We start from the raw sequence: 17,468 nt of genomic DNA, 5'->3' as shown, positions 1-17,468 counted from the left end.
GGGTGCCCAGAGAAGCTGTGGCTGCTCCTGAATCCCTGAAAGTGCCCAAGGCCCAGCTGGACAAACTTTGGAGCAACCTGGGACTGTGGGAAGTGCTGGAGTTGGAACTGGGTGAGCTTTAAGGTCCCTTCCAACCCAAACCAGTCTGGGATTCCATGGTAACTTTGGCCTGAGGGTCTCAACTCTTGGACCAGGTAGGTCTCTGGTCACTGAGTAAAATGTCCATGAAAAGAAAAACAAGGGGAAACCTCTCTGTTTAAACCCTCTCACCTGCCAAGTGTCCAGATTCCCCAAATGTATCTTGGAAAATCCTCTACCTCCACAACCTAAATGCAAAATCAATCTCGTGAACTGGGGAAATCACAAAATCTGAGCTGTTTAGGAACAAGAACATCACAAAGTGGGTAYGCCACCGAGTTCCTGGGTTTCACATCCCAGTGGGGAGGAGCCAAATTCCCCAGGTAACCSCCTGGCCTGGGAATTTGCCTTTACTGGGGACAGAATTCTGTCCCTCAGCCTGTCCATGTCCCATCCAAAGCCCTCAGCCCCAGGGCTGGATCACACAGGGAGGAGCATGCTCAGGTCAGCACAGAGAAGCACAGGCAGCAGCACAATATCCAAGAAGCAGAAAGGAAAACGAGACATTCCAGGATTTTTGTTAATGAATTAGAGCAAGGCAAAACAGAAAAAAAAATTAAAAAAGGCTGGGGAGAACATAACAACAACCAGAGGCCACAGTGAGCCCAGCAATCCAAGTCAGGCAGTGTTTGAGATTTGAACTGTGAACATAAAAAATGCTGTGTTGACTTTGCACCTGGCAGGAGCACTCCAGCTCCTTGGAACCATCCTGCTCTGAAGGATTAAAAACCAAACAAAACCAAAATACTGACTGCAAAACTGCTGTGGTCACCCAGGGTCTTTCAACTGCTCTAGAAAGGGCTCCTGGAAAGCCTGGGTGAGTTAAGGAAGTGCAGGCTGCAMGACAGGAAATCCTTCACATGGAAAYAAATCATTTCTTTCCAATCTGGGGTGTATTTACTGYTAGGATTCACATGGCTCCTGCGTTACCCTGGGTTGTTCACAGGAGAATAAGGAATTGGAGCCCTCAGTGCCACACAGGCCAATATTGYCCCCAAGTGCCCTTTCAGGTGAGAAGGTTCCACCCTTCAAGCTCAGGTTCCCCCATCACCTCTGTCTGTCTCATAAAGGCAGAGCCTTCCTCAGAGAGGAGCTCAGAAACCTCATTTCCTTGGAATTACAGGAAATCTTTGGGGTTCACCCTGACTGTTACTTCCTCCTTTGGGTGTTTTTTTCCTTTGAAATCGCACTGAACCACAATTTCCTTCCAGAATTCCTGGCATGCACCTGATACCCCAGAACCAGCTCCAATCCCATGGCAAACCCTAGAGCCAGCACCCAGCACAAATCCCTGCTCCACATCCCCCTGTTCCTCCTRAAACCCTGGGGACGAACACAGCATTAGATATGTGGTGCTGGGGAGGGTCATGCAGTGCTCAGAAACATGATYAGAGAGGTCACCACTACCTGGAGGGTCTGGACTTGCTGGCCTGAGGCCGATGCCACCTGGGCCTCAGTCTGCAGCTGGACAGCTGTGACACCTCCCTGCTGCTGGGAACAGGAACAGGGAGAGCTTGAAACATGGAAAGGCACGGCTCTGACATGACAAAACACACTGCTGGGATGGGAGGGAGGGGTGGGATTCATACACATTGCTCTTGGAAYGTGAGGAATGGGAATTTTAGCAAACCTAAGGATGGAGTTCCCTGGAACTGCACATGGCACTGCCAGGCTTCAATATCCCAACTCATAAAGGACAGCAGGGATTGTTTTGCAGGATTTTAAGCTCAGTTTCAGGGTTCCAGATTTTGGTCCCACTGGTTTSTGACAACAAACCCCATCCTGCAGCATAGGCTGAGCTCATCTCTGCCACCCCTATGTCACTGCCCACCAAGGACCCTGAGGGACAGGCTGGAGAGGCTGTTCAAGCTAAAAGCCTTTTCTATCTTTAGCCTCTTTGCTAAGAGTCCCAAAATATTCCCTGTAACTGTGTTAAATGGRGAGATGGAGGACAGCTCCCTCCCAACAGCCTGGTGAAACAACTTATTTTAGAAAAATGTTTCATGTCAGACACAAGCTTTAAGAGCCTGCACTGAAATTGAAAGCCAAGGGATGGTTTTATCTCCTTTGTACCCARAAAGTGTCAGTAAAACCAAATACATCTTTGGTTATCTGCTGCTAACAGGTATTTCAGATAATCCTTAATACAAATTTTTTTTTAATCTCAAGTGCAATCTTGTTCTGGCTGAAAAAGCCAATTTCAGCTAAACCCAGTGGAAGAATTTGGTCCCTGCTGAGGCCAAAGCAAAGCAGATCTCCCTGAAAAAGTGATCCAGGGGCTCAGCCCTTTGCATGACAAATCACCAAACTCCTCCTGCCTTGAACTAGAACAGAAGATGCAACAAAAACTCATTAGCAGCTGAAAATTCATTCCTAAATCTGAATATGGAAAGCTTAGCAGCAAAAAATCAACAAGCCCTTAAAACTCAGCCCTGATATTTTGCACATTGAAACACGAACTTCTTTGTGGGAGAGGTGAATTCATTCAAAGCTATATGGCTGGTTTAATTCCTGCTCTGTTTGTTTTGCTCCACCTGTAGTTTTTTAAAAAAAGAATCTCAGTAAATGCTTCATTTGAGAAAATTGGAGAAAAACCTCTGTGGGCTGGAGGAAAACCTATTTTAATTCTGGGGGAATTGTTCTTGTGGACAAGTGACTGTTTCTGTTAATATTCTGTTTCCTCCATTTTTAGACATCTGTTAATACATTTTTGTAAGTTTTTGTGTTTTACTTCCCTCACTTCCTTACCAGTTTGCAAACTCCCTGTTACACTGAAATTYGGTCACTTGTACACCTGCAATTTAATTTTATAGCAAGTTTATTTAAAAACCAAATTTACTTTGACTTCAGGCATGTGCCATCAGTGCCCAGGTGACAAAACTCAGGTGAATGGTGCCCAGGCAGGATCAGGAAGCCCCCCCAGTGCTGCTGTGCCCCTCTGAGGGGTGCAAAGAGTTCCCAAATTGCCACATTCCGTACCTGCTGCTGGATCTGCCCGGCCTGCACCACGATCTGCTCCGTGGAGCTGCTGCTGTTGGCTGTGTACTGCTCCATGGCACCTCAGACCCTGGCAAAACACAGCAAAAAATCAGGTGATCACTGTCCCAAGGCTTGGGAATTCCTGTTYTCCCCCAGGAGCTGCCCCCAGGCAGATCTCTGCCAGAGCTGCYCCATCTCAGCAACAAACAGAGGGGGCATTTCAGCCACATCCAACCTGAGTGAGCAGCAAAACTCCCAAAATTCTGTCCCAAACTTCAGGGACCCCACCAGTTCTGAGTCTGCACATCCTGGGCTCCAGCCAGGTGCCCACAGGGGATGTCACTGCTGGAAAACCTCAGGAAATACAACCCTGAGGTGTGAAACCAACCTGCACTTCAAGAATTCGGCAGAACTGGGAAACTTTCTCTCCTTCCCCCACTACACACCACGCTCTCCTTTTTTCACAGAATCCCAGAATGGTTTGGGTGGGAAGGGACTTTAAATCCCATCCAGTCCCACCCCCTGCCATGGGCAGAGGACAKCTTCAACCATCCCAGSSTGCTCCAAGCCCCATCCAGCCYSAACTTGGACATTTCCAAGGATCCAGGGKCAGMCACAGCTTCTCTGGGCACCCTGTGCCAGGRCCTCCCCACCCTCAYAGYCAARAATTTCTTCTCTAAAGAAGTATTTACATACTCAAACATATTCACATGTATTTTGAGAACCACCAGCAGATTTCCCAGCACCTCCCTCCTCTTGCTGCCACTCACTCCTTGGCCCTTTCCCTGCACACATCAACAACACTTCACTGAAATAAAACACCTTTTCCCTGCCACTGCTTCTCCCCTCACTGGCCCAACAAGGAAGAATTCTTCAGGAGAATCCTGTAGTGAGGTGTTTGATTTGTGCCACAACTGAACAAGTGAGAAAAAAAAAACCCCACAGCCTGGAATTTCACTTTTCAAAGTCTAAAGCAATAAAAYCTGAGGCTCCCTCAATTTTCCAAGGAATGCTGACAGGATTAAGTCACAGGCTCACTSTACCAGTTGCTGTGGTTACTTCTGGCATTTGAGCTCTATCCGTTGCCCATTCACTGACACTTTTTCACAGAATAAAACTCAMAGAATAAATATTCTGTCTGAACATGCTGCTGCCTGGTTCTCGTTTCAATTTTGCACTGGATACTTCATTTCTGCCCTTAAATTAAAATGCTTAATTAGAACATTAACAGCACTGCAATCCCAACACTCTGTACCAGCTGCCCAAGTTCTGGACAAGGTTTTACCCTGGAATGTCTCATCATCCTCCGAGGGATTATSTCATCCCTTTCATTAAGCACAGAGTACCCAAGTTAAATATTAAAGATCAGGGATCCATCAATGGCAGAGGATGGCAGCTCCTCCCCCAATGAGCTCATGGGCAGTTCCTCCTCACCRGGAATGCTCTGGGAATGACAGTGTTCAGTTCCAGCCGCAGTATTCATATAGATACTATATAAATATATGTAAWAAATATTCTGAGTTGGAAGGGGACCCATTAGGATCATCAAACTCCTAGTTCTGCACAGGACAGCTCCAAAAAATATACATACAAATATATGTATGAGGCCATGGAAGCTACACCAGGAACAGTTTCCTCAACAMCCAACCCACACCAAGAGCAAACAATGAACGGTCTGGGAGCTCCAGAGCATCATTTTAACCGTATCACAGCCCGGAGCAGAGCTCCTGAACGGGCACAAGTTTTCCAGGGCACAGCCTGCGAGGTTCCCGTGGGATCCCTGTGCTCCAAGGACACAGCGGAGCCGCACGCCCACGCCAAGACCGGGATAAACACGAGCAGGGCGGAGGGGGCGGTTGGAACACGACATGTGGAGCCCGGGTTTAGCTCCTGACTCCAGGAATAACCCGGGGCTGTTTCAGCGCGGGGGTCTCTCGGTGTGCTCGGGCCCCTCACAGCCCTGCTACCGGACACCGGCGGGGAGGAGGCACCGGACGGAGCAGCCCGAGCCTCCGTGCCAGCGGGGAGGCTCCCGGGGAGGGCGGGGCGCCGCCGGGGGGAAGGAGGCCGGGCCCCGCTACGGCGCTCGGCCCCGCGCCCCCGGCCCAGCCCCTGGAGCAGCCCCACCGCGCTCAGCCCGTTGCTCGCAGCCCCGCTCAGCCCCGCTGCCCCGGTCCCCCCAGCGCCGCCCCAGCCCGGCCCGGCCCCGGTTCCCCCCTCAGCCCCTGAGTGGCCGCGGCCCCGCCAATCCCGGCGCGCGGGGGCTCCATATTGGCCGCTCGCGCTCACCGTGCCGCGCTGCCCGGTCCGCGCCCCGCGCTGATTGGCTCCGCCGCCGCGCCCCGAAGCCCAATCAGCGCCCGCACTCGCCCGCCGCGCAAAATGGCGCCCAACCGCGGACAAAGGGGGCGAGGGGCGGGGCCCCGCCCGCCCKCGGCCGCCCAACCGCGCGCCTCGCCCCGCCCGGAGCCTCTGCGCCTGCGCGGGGGCGGTGGCGCGCACGCGTGGGTTGGGTCCCGCCTCGCTTTTGGCTCCGCCCCCTGCTCGGAATGTTCTGGGCTGGGACCATGGAGAAAGGTCCGCCCGCGCGGACGGAGCGGCGCGGCCGCCATGTTGTGTGGGTCGGGGCCGCCATGGTGTGTGAGGCGCGGCCGCCATGTTGTGTGGGTCGGGGTCGCCATGGTTCGTGAGGCGCGGCCGCCATGTTGTGTGGGTCGGGGCCGCCATTGTTTGTGAGGCGCGGCCGCCATGTTGTGTGGGTCGGGGCCGCCGTGGTTTGTAAGGCGCGGCCGCCATGTTGTGTGGGTCGGGGCCGCCGCGGTTCGTGAGGCGCGGCCGCCATGTTGTGTGGGTCGGGGTCGCCNGCCGCGGTTCGTGAGGCGCGGCCGCCATGTTGTGTGGGTCGGGGTCGCCATTGTTTGTGAGGCGCGGCCGCCATGTTGTGTGGGTCGGGGCCGCCATGGTGTGTAAGGCGCGGCCGCCATGTTGTGTGCGGCCACACCGCCGTGCTTTGTGAGGCGATAACGCCGTGCGAGTTGAGGACGATCCGCCGAGTCCCCGTGAGACGGCTCCGCCGCCAAATCGCCGTCAGGCGGATCCGCCATCTCGCTGTGAGGCGGGGCCGCTGAGGCTGAAACGGGCCCGCCCTGCCGCCCTGAGGCGGTACCGTCAGTGTCCCCCTGGGGCGGAGCCGCCGTGCTGGGGCGGTACCGTGTGGCCGTGAGGCGGGGCCGTGAGGGCCGAGGCGGGGCCGCCCTTGCGGCGCGGCCGGAGCGATGTGGGCGGTGCTGGGCAGGCTGTGCGTGGCGCAGGCCGCGGCCCCGGCCCGGTTGATCGCTGTTCGCCCCGCGGGTGCGACGGCCGAGGGGCCCTGAGGGGTGGGAGAAGGAGGAGGAGGGTGATGATGGTGATGAGGAGGAGGGCGGCAGCCTGGGGGTGTGGTGACCCAGGGCTGGGGCCTCCTCCCGGGCTGGAGTTGTGGGCGCAGCGGGACAGGGTCAGGGGTGTCCTGTTTGTCACAGATCAATTAGGCTTATCYTTGCCCCCTCTAACACACTCTTACTGCCTAGCTTGGAGTCCTAATAATTGTTTTTCTCTCATCTTTCCAGCTGCAGGAGCGTTCTCCATACCCCACGTTACCATGGCCACCCACTTCTCCAAGGATCAGGAGGAGAGAGTGCGTAGGAAATGGGTTACGTGGGATATTGTCTGTGCAAAGAGGCCTTCCCCTTATTATAGCCCTGACAGCGCAGCACTGGCTGCATCCCACAGCTTTTGGGAACAAAGTGGCTGCCAGTGCTTTAATTTCATGTGCTTTTTGTGTGCCTGTGCGGCAGCACAGTGCTCACCTGCCTGCCTGAACACCTCGGGACACCCAGCACTGCTGCTGCTAGAGGGTTGCACTAATCCAGCTGTACTCTGTTATATAGTTACACTTTTAAGCATTGATTTTGTAAGAGCTGGCATGTGAATTACACACGTGGGGTGTGTAATTCTCTGTATTGTGTAATTCTCTGTAGTGGGGCTGTAATTCTCTGTGTGGGGTTTGTAATTCTCTTGTGTTGGGTTTGTCATTCTCCATATTGGGTTTGTGAATTTGTGAATTTGGTATGTAATTCTGTCTGTGGGGTTTGTAATTCCACTTGTGGGKTTTGTAATTCTGTCTATGGGGTTTGTAACTCCCTCCCTTGGGTTTGGAGCCCGTGCCAGCTCAAACACTTGCACCCTGCACAGCAAACTCACACCCTCGCTCTGTTACTGCCCTGTCCCCAGTCACCAGAGCCCTGTGTCCCTGACTGAGCTCTCTCAGGAGGTTTTGTTGCCCCTGCCCTGCAGATCAAGTGTGTGAAGGGGGATCTGTTCTCGTGCCCAAGCACGGATGCCCTGGCTCACTGCATCAGCGAGGATTGCCGCATGGGTGCCGGCATCGCCGTGCTCTTCAAGAAGAAGTTCGGTGGTGTCCAGGAGCTCCTGGATCAAAGTGAGTGGTGCCTGAAGGAGTTCCTGATTTCCAGCACCTGATTTCACCAGCAGGGAGGGTGTTTGAGCTGCTTGGGGTTATGGAGTGTGGCTGTTTTAAAAATAACGTGTTTTTTTGTGCTTTAGAGAAGAAGACGGGGGAGGTGGCGGTGCTGCAGAGGGATGAGCGGTACATTTACTACCTGGTAAGGGCTGGGGTGCCCCTGGGACACCTCCTTGTGCCACATATCAGGAGGTTGTGGGGTTTTTGGTCATGTTCATGGAATCATGGAATCACAGAATGATTTGGGTGGGAAAGCTCATCCTGGGCAAGGGCACCTTCCACTATCYGAGGGTGCTCTGARCCCCATCCAMCCTGGCTTTGAACATTTCCARGGATCCAGGGGCACCCACAGCTTCTCTGGGCACCCTGTGCCAGGGCCTCCCCACCCTCACACACAGGAATTCCTTCCCAATATCCCATCTAACCCTGCCCTCTGGCAGTGGGAAGCCATTCCTCCTTGTCCAGACCCTTGTAAATATTCTCTGTCYATCTTGTTGGCTCCATCAGGCACTGGGAGGGAGTTTCTGGAATGTTTCTCTCAATAAGAGGTGTGAATGCACAGAACTGGCTGCTAAATTAGAGTATTTTAAACTGTGAAATGCTGGTCTTTGTTCAAATCTTTCCACAGAGGCAAGTCTGGGTGTGGAGTTTTGGGATGTCATGGGATTTGTGTATTGTAACAGTAGTTTGCAGTGGTCATGCCAAAGCTGCAGTTGAGCTTTGATGTTTTTCTGCAGATCACAAAGCAGAAGGTTTCTCACAAGCCCACCTATGAGAGCATGCAGAAGAGTTTGGAAGCCATGAGAGCTCACTGCCTGAACAACGGAGTCACCGATATCTCCATGCCCAGGTGAGGGGCTCAGGAGCTGGGAGCCCAATGCTTGGGTGTTTAATTYTTAGAACGGTCTGAGGGATGATCCCCTGCTGTGAAATAAGAATTCAATCTCTACCCAACTCCTCTGTTCAACTGAGCAATCTAACTTGCATTTTCCAGTGCATTTCAATAATATCAAAGCAAATTTGAGTTGTTTCCTTGTTCTCCCTGTGCTCTGTGGGTTTATGGGAGTTGAGTCTGGGCCACCTTAAACTGCATTTGCTCCCAGGGCTGGTTGGACACAGCATGAGGCCCCACAGCTCTTTTGGTGCCTTTGTCTTCCAGGATTGGATGTGGACTCGATGGCCTGCAGTGGGAAAAAGTGTCAGCCATCCTTGAGGAGGTGTTTGAGAACACTGACATCAAGATCACGGTTTACACCCTGTGAGCAGAACAGTCAAAGAGCCCCATTTCCCCCATTTTGGGAGCAGAACCTGGGAACTGACATGGGGAGCAYGTTCTGCATTCGAGTGTCACTCACTTGTGTGACAGTGACAGGGGCTTCCAGCAGCAACAAGCTCCAGAGAAGTTCATTTGGGGTGTTAATTAGCAGGAGGCAGCGGYGCTGTGGAAACCTCGGGGAGCTCCCAGTGTGTCCCAGCAGCCACCAGGTGTCACTGGGGCTCCACGCAGGGAAACGGAGCTGCTGCCTCTTGGGGTTTCTCGTTTTGGTTAGTGCTGATGAGCTGCCCCAGGCAGCCCCGTCACCCCTTGTTTCTCCTGTTTGCAATGTCCTGCGGGGCACTCGGGTCACTCACCTGTTGTCACAGGTGTCACACTTTAATTTCTCCCTTCTGGCCACAAATTGGGTTTGCTGTGATTGTGCTCACTCAGGATCATGTTGTGATGTTCAATAAATAGTGCCCTGCAGTTGGATCAGTATTGTGGATGTTCTGGGGACAAGTTGGAATTGCAGGGAGTGCTTGAAATGTGTTTATACAGTACCTGTATCATTTATAGTGCAGAGTTCAGTTTGGTGAGGTTCCAAACAGGCTGATGGGCTCTAAAACCTCACAGGACAGAGTTTAAGGTGGGATTTTCACATTTCTTTGCTGCATTTGTAGCCCAGGTGTTACATAGGTTGGTATTTGTCACCCAAAACAAAAGCAAATCTGCAACACCCCTGGGCCATCAGATTTGTGGGAAACTCCTGATCTGGAAGAGTTTGTTCCAGAACTGAGGAACTGTCACTGCTGTTTCATTCGTGTTTGGTTTCCCACCCTCCCACAATAACAAATCTTTTGGGCATCTCTCATTCTGAATGCCCAGGGAAGTGCCAGATGTGGTGGATAAATGTAGAAACGGGACATAAGAGTTGGGAATTTTGTAGCATGAGAGGTTCCCGATTGGATTTCCTTGGAAAGGGAGTGGATGGGACTGGTCAGTTCTGTGGGGTTTTTTTGCTGCTGCCAGTCCTGTTTTTATCTTTAGGAGCTCCCTATTCTTACTCTCCCTGTTCTTGCCTCTATTTTGTAAACCTGATTGGTGGGGAATTTCTGTAGCTGGGAAGAAAAACCTTGTACAGTGAGAAATTCGGAGCAATGAGCTGATCTGAACAGGCATCGAGGCTGCTCGTGGATTCAGTCCTTTCCCTTGTTTATGTCTGGGTTTCAGTTCTGGTTCCTTRCTGATGGCATCCCTGTGAGCCTTGTTTTACATGGAAAATGATCCTGGTTTCCAGCACTTGTGTGTAYTCTGCACATTTTTTTGGCATTTAGTTCTCCCTTCTCAGCTACGAAATATTCCCTGTGTGTCTGTCCTGGGATGTCCTTGAACTTGAGTGTGTCAGGTTCAATTGAGGACTTCTTGCAAGTAGAGAAGAAGGAGTAAACAGTGCTTTGGCTTTTGCAGTGACTTCCCATTTTATTTCACTTTGCTTTTYCCCAGGTTTATAACCCAAACATCATTGTTTGACATCGAGTTCTTGGGCTCTTTCATGATTTGGAAGAGAGCTGTTGGCCCTGAATTTAATCACAGCTCTGACTGTTGAGGAGAACAGAGGGAGAAAACTTCTTTTTCACCCTAAATCCCTTTGTTTTCCCATTTTTGTGCTTTCTAATGCATTTATCTAACCAGCAGCTTTGTTCTAAGGTCTTTTCCCATGAAGTATTCCCAGCATGTGATCCCACAGCCTGTCTGTGGCTCACTGCCATCCCTTTCACCACAGCATGGGTTTGGTTGGGGCAGGGAGGGGGAGGAACAAAAAACACCCAAAAAATCCCAAACACCAGAGGTCTGTGTTGTGTGTGTGTGTTCAGAGTCCCACAGGGCCTTGGCTTCCAGAGGTTGGTTCTCCATCSTGCTGGAATCAAAGCTTTGGGAAGCGAGACTGTCCCAGGTGTCCAGGTCTGTCACATCTCTTCATGGATCCTTCCTGACCCTGGGAGGGAAAAAGAGAAATGTCCTAGAGACTCACAGGTGACTTCAGTACCCCATGAAAAAGGGAATTGTGGAACAACTGGGATTTCCTTTAATGGTGGAGATTTTTTGGGGGTGTGAGGAGAATCCCCTTTGCTCTACACTACTCTCCCTTTATATCATCTATGTGGGGAACAGGGAGATGTTCTGGTGGCCCTGGAACCTTTTAATTCTTTATTCCTGGAGGAGAAAACAGAAAAGCTCTAAATCCCTTAGGAATCTGCTATGGGACAGCCACAGAAGGGCAAAGTGACTGCTTGGGATTATTAATAACAGAAATTGGCTGTGGGTCATCAYTTAAGAACCCCAATTAAAGTGAGAAGAGTTAATGAGTGACCCCCCTGGGAACCCTCACTCACCTGATCCTCAGTGCAAGATCTCAGCCAGCTTCTCCTCGTAGTAGTGGAAATTCTCCTGAATATCCTCCCAGGGCACGAAGGACGTGGCCTCCTCCCCTTCCTCCTGCTCCACAAAGTTCTTCCAGACATACTCAAAGTCTTGAGGCTTCATAATCCTCAGCTTGCAGCCGGCCTCCTTCATGCTCCGCAGAGCCGCCTGCATCTCGGGCTCCTCCCACATGAAGAGCCGGCCCACCATGATGGTGAGGCGCAGCCCCTTGTTCTTGCGCAGGGCCTCGCAGATCCTCTGGGCACAGGTGACACAGGGGCTGGAGGACACGTACCAGGTGACATCGTGGCGGGCCCCGGCCTGGCAYGTGGGCAGGATGTTGTTGAAAAAGGCCATCTCGGCGTGGGCGGCCGCGTGCTCGTCCTCCAGGTAGCCCCGGCTGGTCACCGGCTCCTTGCCCTGCGTCTCCACCACGTAGCACAGGAAGGTTTTGTTCCTGCCCGAGCTGTATTCCACRTTCCTGAACTGGAATTTGAAGAAGATGGCTGGGAGGCGTTCCCTGGAGAAAATACAGATTTAGAAAAGGATCACACAGTTGGGTCAATGCTGTGTTGGACCATGGACAAATCAGACAAATCCATCTCCTCTGATTCCTCTTTGTTAAAAGGTTTAAGTTATAAAATAGCCAGATCAAATCCAGTTTGCTATCAAAAAGTGGATTTCCTGCTGGATTTTGATACTCTCCCATGGTTACTATTGATAAACTTCAGCTACTTTTTTAATTTACTGTGCACCTCTTCTGTGGTTCCAAAGAAATGAGGAGAGATCCCCTTGTGATGGAACATCTCACGGGGAGACTCTGGAGACAGGAAGGGAATGGGATGGAAAAGAATGGGAAAAAATGCACGTACTTCCAAGGATAGTGCTTTTTCTGCTTGGTATCCTGGATAAAGAGTGGTTCTTTGGCCAATGATTCTTTAATAAATGTTTTTTTCAAGGGCAGCCATGAGACACCCATTCCAAAGCGRTGTCTGCAATGAGTTGTTTCACGATAACATCAGCTTTTTAAATACATCAGAGGCATGGGGAATTTCAGCCCTGATTGAACTGTCTGACAGCAAAGGGGTCACAGCCRTGAGGAGGTTGGCTCTGGGTTTTCATGGAACAGCTGAAGCAGCAGCAGCCTGCTCCAGGATGGATTGACTCAGGATGGATTGACTGGGAGCTGGGTTTAGCCAGCCCTTCCAGATGGATTTTATTGCTTATCTCGGCGTGTGCCTGAGCTTATCTGGGATGTTCACCTCAATCTCTGCTCCCAGCAATATCGAATCTGCATTAGTTCCATTAATAACGTTCCAAAARGGAATATAAACAATGCTCAGGCAGCTCATTCCAGTGCCTGGCAACCCTTTCTATGCAGAAATTCCTCCTGATGTCTGTCTGACCTGAACCTCTCCCGGCCCCATTTCCCATCATCTTGTAGCCTGGGAGAAGAGGCTGATCCCCACCTGGCTCCAYCCTCCTGRCAGGGGGTTCTGAAGAGTRAAAATGTGTGCAAAWACTCCTTTAAAAATGGTTCACAGGCTCTGAATTCCCACAATATTCTCAACAGAAACCCCTGCTCTGACACCAGGCTGGGGTGGCACAGCTGCCCTGAGGATAGGAAAGGTCAAAATTGAAACCTTCCTACTCCAACTGGTCTGAAAAGCATCATTAAATGGCATTTTTAGGGATTTCTAAATGCTCCAACCTGATTTATCAAAGTTTATCAAAGTGTTAGATCATATTGAGACCAAAGAGAATTGAAAATCTGAGGCAGAATCCTCAGTCTGGAATTAAAATTGCTGAAATCAGGAGAAGGAAACTGGATGAAATCAGGGCTGGAAGAAAGAGCAGCTGCCCAGTGTGACCCTGGCACTGGTAGATGGGAAAACTTTTAATGAGGGAATTAAAATGTGGATTATCTAAAAGAGTAAAGGAACCCAAGGAATTCTTCCTACAAGGAACCTCATTTACACCTGGGAAAAGTGGAAACAAATGTGTCAAACATCAGGAAATGCTCCCAGATTGGGATTGCAGGCATCCAGCTCTGCATTCAGCCAAAAAAAAAAAAAAGGGATAATATTCTTAAAGAGAGTAATTGGCTTCCCAGTGTTTCCTGGAAGCCAGACTCCTCCTGGAGCTAAAAGCAGCCGGCTGAGAACTTGGCTGGGAGTCCTGAGATGCCCCTAATCCGAGGGCTAAAGCTGAAATGCAACATAATTGGGTTTAAGTGCTTCTTCCCTGGCTGCAGTTGCGTTTCCTCATCATCCACATAATTGCCTCGATTGGCTGGGAATTTGTAAATCRTTTGAAAAATTCTCACGGTGATACCAGGTCAAGGCCTGGCCTGAACTCCCCAGGTCCTCCTTCAAATGAAAGGAAAAAAAAAATCCCTGGGGTTTTTCTACCTCTCTTGGGGTCCTTTAGGATTTCCGCTTCACTTCCTTATTTTAACCCTTCCAAGGGTGGAAAATGCTGTCAAATCTGTGAMATTTCCATGTTTTTTCAACAAAGGATTTCATGGCAGGGTGGTGCTGAGGAAGTGTTTACAGCCATGGTTAGCCCAGGGCCTGGGGGTTTCCAGGGAACTTCGTACATCCCTCTCAGTTCCTCAGCATTTAACTGCTCCAAGGCTGAAAAACCCAATTTCCTCATTAAAATTCATTTTAGGACATGTCTGAAGTGTTCAAAGTTTGGCCCAGTGGTTTATATCCCCAATTTTTGGTGTCTTAGCTCCATTCCTCTCCTTAAAAGCCCCTGCTAATCATTATTATTTCTATGATCATGGGTGGCAGAGACCACACCAAGAAAGGATTTTTTTCAACAGCAGTCACATTTTGAGAAAAAAAAAAAGATTTTTTTCTACCCCTCTGCAGGAATGGAACCTAATTTTGTGACAGAGGTGCTGCCCTGCCTCACTGATCCCAGWCAGAACAAGCAGCCAAATTTCACCTGCAGAATCTTTCCTACCAGCAGCATTCCGAGGGGGATTTGGGAGCTTTTAAGCAGCTGGAAGAAATCCTGGGTTTGGTTTATTTTACTGAGACACTCCTTTAGTGACTGATAAGGGAAATGTGAGGGGAGAAGGGCTCATCCTGCTGCTCCTGCAGGGAGCATTTGGAAATGCTCAGAAGGAGCAGGCACTGAGGGCTTTTCCTTCTTGCAGCTGTCAATTATGGCTGAGAGTTCAGATCCCTGTGATATCGCGCTTTTCCAAAGGCCAGGCTCCCTGCTGCCCTGCTGCCTTCAGAACTGCCTCTTGTTTTGGAGTCTTTTCTGCAAGTTGGGCTTTTTTTTTTATTTTTTTTTTTATTTTTTTTTAGTTTTATGAAAGTCAGGTTCCAGCTGTGGCTGTGGAGCTCTTGAAAATGTGAACCTTTAGGTCTCTTGAAAAATCTGTCCCTCAGGCCCATCAAGCCAATCAGCCATGGCAGGGGTGTTTTTCCTCATCCACAGGTGGAGAAACTCTCAGACAAGAGCCATTGATCACAGCAAGAAATCGATACCGAGCTCTCATCAAAGCCAACACCTCCATCCCCATCCCATCAGCGGGGTTGGGAGGGGACCAGCTGCAGAAACAGAGCTGTTTCTGTAAAACAAGAGGATTTCTGTGCCTGCTGCTGTGAGTCCATCCTCTAAAACTCAGCAAAACTCAGAACAAAATCCCACAATGACTCCAAACCGTTTCAGACTATTCCGAAATGCGCSGGCAGAAGATGCTGCTTGTGCTGCATTAAAGCTGAGGCAGAACTCTCTGAACCCCGTCAATTCCATATTTATGGAATTTTTTATCCCATTCTCTTACCCTGTCACGATCTCAAAGGGTGGCAGGTCCTCCCTCTTCACCTTCTTCTTCTTCCCCTCGCCCTCCTCGGCGTTGTCGGGTTCCCCATTCTGGGCGGTGCTGGGCTCCTCCTGCTTCTCTGCCATCTTCTCTGAGACACCAGGATCGAGCCGTGGCCACTGCGAGAGAGAAAAAGCGATTTTTGAGAGCTCTGGGAGCCGAGGGAGGAGGGAAAACAGAGCTGGGAGTTCCTGCCCCAGGCACAGTTGTCAGGAACTAAATATGGAACAAAGCGGCGGCGGCGGCAGGGGCTGGACGGGGTTGGGTGACCCGGGGCTCTCGGGTGTCACCTCCTTCCCCTGCTTTCTCCAGCTCCTTCCAGCGCTCCCTCTTGCTCCCCTTTTTAATTTCAAACCAAGTGACAATTTCGCAGTGGGCGGGATGAGCCCGTGATTTTCCCCGATGGAAAAATCCTGGAAGCTCGAGTGTGTATTTATCCCGCGGGGTGACAGGCGGCTGGCACRGGGCACCTCCCTGCCCTCTGCCCCTGGATTCCATCGCTGACCTTGAAGGACCAGCTCAGCCTGGCCTGGCTCAGGCAAGAGGGGAAGGGGTTGTGGTCATTTTGCTGGAAAATCCCTGGATTTGGTGGGTTTGGTTTTGTGGATCACCTGGAACATCCCAGCAGAACCTGTGGTTCCTCTCTCCTTGCTCATGCAGGGCTCTGAGAGGGAAATCTCCMGATTTCTGCAAGCCAGAACCTTCTCCCAAATATCCAAGAGTCTAACTGGAATTCCCAGTGGACAGCAGTGCTAATTCTCCCTTTGTTCTGTGTTTTTCCTCCATGAGTGTTCCATATATTCCCAGTACACTGGGTTAGAGGGGTTTTCCCTCTCTTTTTTATTCCATTCATGATTTTATTAAATTCTTCCAGCTTCTCACTCAAAATTCCACTCATTTACAGTTTCTATCAATCCCTGAGCTGAGTTTAATGAAAACCTGGGTGAGGTTTTGCCCAGGGACCAATCCTGGCCGTGCCATGGGGCAAAGGAAGTGGATTGTGGAATTTGGAAGGATTTTTGAATCAGAGCACATTGGAAATCAAACTGTGGGCTCTGCACTTAGCTCAGAAGGAGGAGGAAATGTGGAATATTCTGCTGTATTTGAGGATATTCATGGAAAAACCTGCTCTTGTTTGAGGAGGAGAAGAGGTATCCATAAAAAGCAGAATTTTGGAAATACGTCCTTTGGAGCCAACTCAGCCTTGGTGATCCCATTAAATTCAGCTCTTTGGAGCCTCGGGAGGAGCCTGCACCATCCCAAAGTGAAATAAATCCATGCCCTCGGGCAGGTCATTTATTATCAGAGAAAATTAATAATAAATTATCACAGCTCGTTAATTCTGGCTGCTGTTCCCAGTCCCCTTGCCATCCCCCTGCCCTGCTATGCTGAAATCCTTTGGAGTTTTTTCCTCAGAGCCACGGTGGATGCAGATTTTGGGGCCTCTTGGATGAGTTGTTGTTTTGGTGGCGTTGTTTAGGTGACAGAGCTGGCGCTTGGAGCTCCGCGGTGACAGCTCCACCAAGGATTTGACAAATTCCAAGACATCCTATCCATGGAACATATATCTTCCATGGTGCAGGATTTTATTTATTTTTAAGCCTAAAATACTTYCCCGTGGGGCAGRGGGKGTGTTTTGCCTCCAGCGTGGTGGCAACGACGCTCAAATTCCGCCTCCCCTGTCCAACTGCTGTCACCTCTGACATTTCAGGGGCTGCTTTTGGGGTGGGAATCCTCTCCCAATGACTGACAGCTCATTTCCTCCTAATCCTGATATTTTCAAGCAGCATCCCAACCCCYCTCCAGTCCCTCTGACCCACTCTGCTTTATTTTTGGAAGCTCTTCGTGGCTGGGGTCCTGAATTTTAGCTTTGGCCGGCCCCTGCGAGGGCTGAGCTCTAATCTAATCTGGGGAATGTGGCACCGAGGCTCCCCCTGTCCCCAGSCTTTGCCCAGCTGCTTCCCAGCTCCTTCTAGGGCAGTGCTTGGAACAGCCACGATCCTGCCCCCACTGCAGCCAAAAATATAAAAGGGCACCGCAGAGCTGCAAGGGTGGGAGCCGGGGGGTGGGCGAGGGTTTGGTGGCTTTGCTGGGTGTTTGTGACCCCAAACAGGTCCCCAGGGGATTGTGGAGGGGCTCCCAGCAGCATTCAGGAGATCCCAAATCGTGCACCATGCAGGGAGGGTTTTTAGTGAGGTTTCCTTCCACCTGTCCCCACTGATTTAATATTTTTTCCAGTTGGCTCTGAATTTGTTCATGGAATCATGGAATTGTTGAAGCTGGAAAATCCCTCTGGGATCATC

At 50.8% G+C, this 17,468-nt stretch overlaps 3 protein-coding genes across 13 annotated transcripts in view; 1 reads left to right on the top strand and 2 right to left on the bottom strand.

Annotated features, from left to right (window-relative positions):
- Positions 1 to 5,531, bottom strand: part of NFYA (nuclear transcription factor Y subunit alpha) — a 13,046-nt gene extending 7,515 nt beyond the window's left edge. For 3 of the 10 annotated variants that reach the window (XM_057386177.1, XM_057386181.1, XM_057386184.1), the window contains exons 1-3: positions 5,407 to 5,531; positions 3,118 to 3,205; positions 1,543 to 1,629 (exon numbers count right to left, since the gene is read on the bottom strand). In XM_057386177.1, the coding sequence (XP_057242160.1) occupies positions 1,543 to 1,629; positions 3,118 to 3,192 (162 nt within the window). In that variant the 5' untranslated portion in view covers positions 3,193 to 3,205; positions 5,407 to 5,531. Of the gene's footprint in view, positions 1 to 1,542; positions 1,630 to 3,117; positions 3,206 to 4,160; positions 5,199 to 5,406 lie in introns of those variants that run through there. The other 7 variants (XM_057386182.1, XM_057386183.1, XM_057386186.1 and 4 more) reach the window with 4 other exon arrangements.
- An 833-nt stretch (positions 5,532 to 6,364) lies between these two features.
- OARD1 (O-acyl-ADP-ribose deacylase 1) lies at positions 6,365 to 9,389 on the top strand. Of its 2 annotated transcripts, none has more exons than XM_057386188.1 (6): positions 6,365 to 6,468; positions 6,726 to 6,793; positions 7,453 to 7,597; positions 7,723 to 7,781; positions 8,377 to 8,489; positions 8,799 to 9,389. In XM_057386188.1, the coding sequence occupies exons 1-6, from the start codon at positions 6,393 to 6,395 to the stop codon at positions 8,899 to 8,901; spliced, it is 564 nt and encodes a 187-aa protein (XP_057242171.1). In that variant the 5' UTR covers positions 6,365 to 6,392; the 3' UTR covers positions 8,902 to 9,389. The 2 variants fall into 2 exon arrangements, with proteins under 2 accessions (XP_057242171.1, XP_057242172.1); XM_057386189.1 differs by having other exon boundaries at positions 6,436 to 6,494.
- A 1,906-nt stretch (positions 9,390 to 11,295) lies between these two features.
- APOBEC2 (apolipoprotein B mRNA editing enzyme catalytic subunit 2) overlaps positions 11,296 to 17,468 on the bottom strand; it is a 17,464-nt gene continuing 11,291 nt past the window's right edge. The window contains exons 3-4 of the mRNA XM_057386191.1: positions 15,127 to 15,284; positions 11,296 to 11,838 (exon numbers count right to left, since the gene is read on the bottom strand). Coding sequence (XP_057242174.1) covers positions 11,298 to 11,838; positions 15,127 to 15,284 — 699 coding nt within the window. The 3' untranslated portion in view covers positions 11,296 to 11,297. The remainder of the gene's footprint in view (positions 11,839 to 15,126; positions 15,285 to 17,468) is intronic.

Source organism: Malurus melanocephalus, unplaced genomic scaffold (genome assembly GCF_030028575.1).
Source record: "Malurus melanocephalus ecotype Western Australia unplaced genomic scaffold, MMel_1.1 scaffold_928, whole genome shotgun sequence".
NCBI lineage: Eukaryota > Metazoa > Chordata > Aves > Passeriformes > Maluridae > Malurus > Malurus melanocephalus.
This window is presented reverse-complemented; position numbering and strand designations above follow the sequence as displayed.

Bases quoted from the DNA above. Each gene is read 5' to 3' on its own strand.
- OARD1 (XM_057386188.1), top strand. From the start codon at position 6,393: ATGTGGGCGGTGCTGGGCAGGCTGTGCGTGGCGCAGGCCGCGGCCCCG. The intron at 6,794-7,452 runs GTGCGTAGGAAA...CCTGCCCTGCAG, and splicing joins CCAAGGATCAGGAGGAGAGA to ATCAAGTGTGTGAAGGGGGA. The intron at 7,598-7,722 runs GTGAGTGGTGCC...TTTGTGCTTTAG, and splicing joins CCAGGAGCTCCTGGATCAAA to AGAAGAAGACGGGGGAGGTG.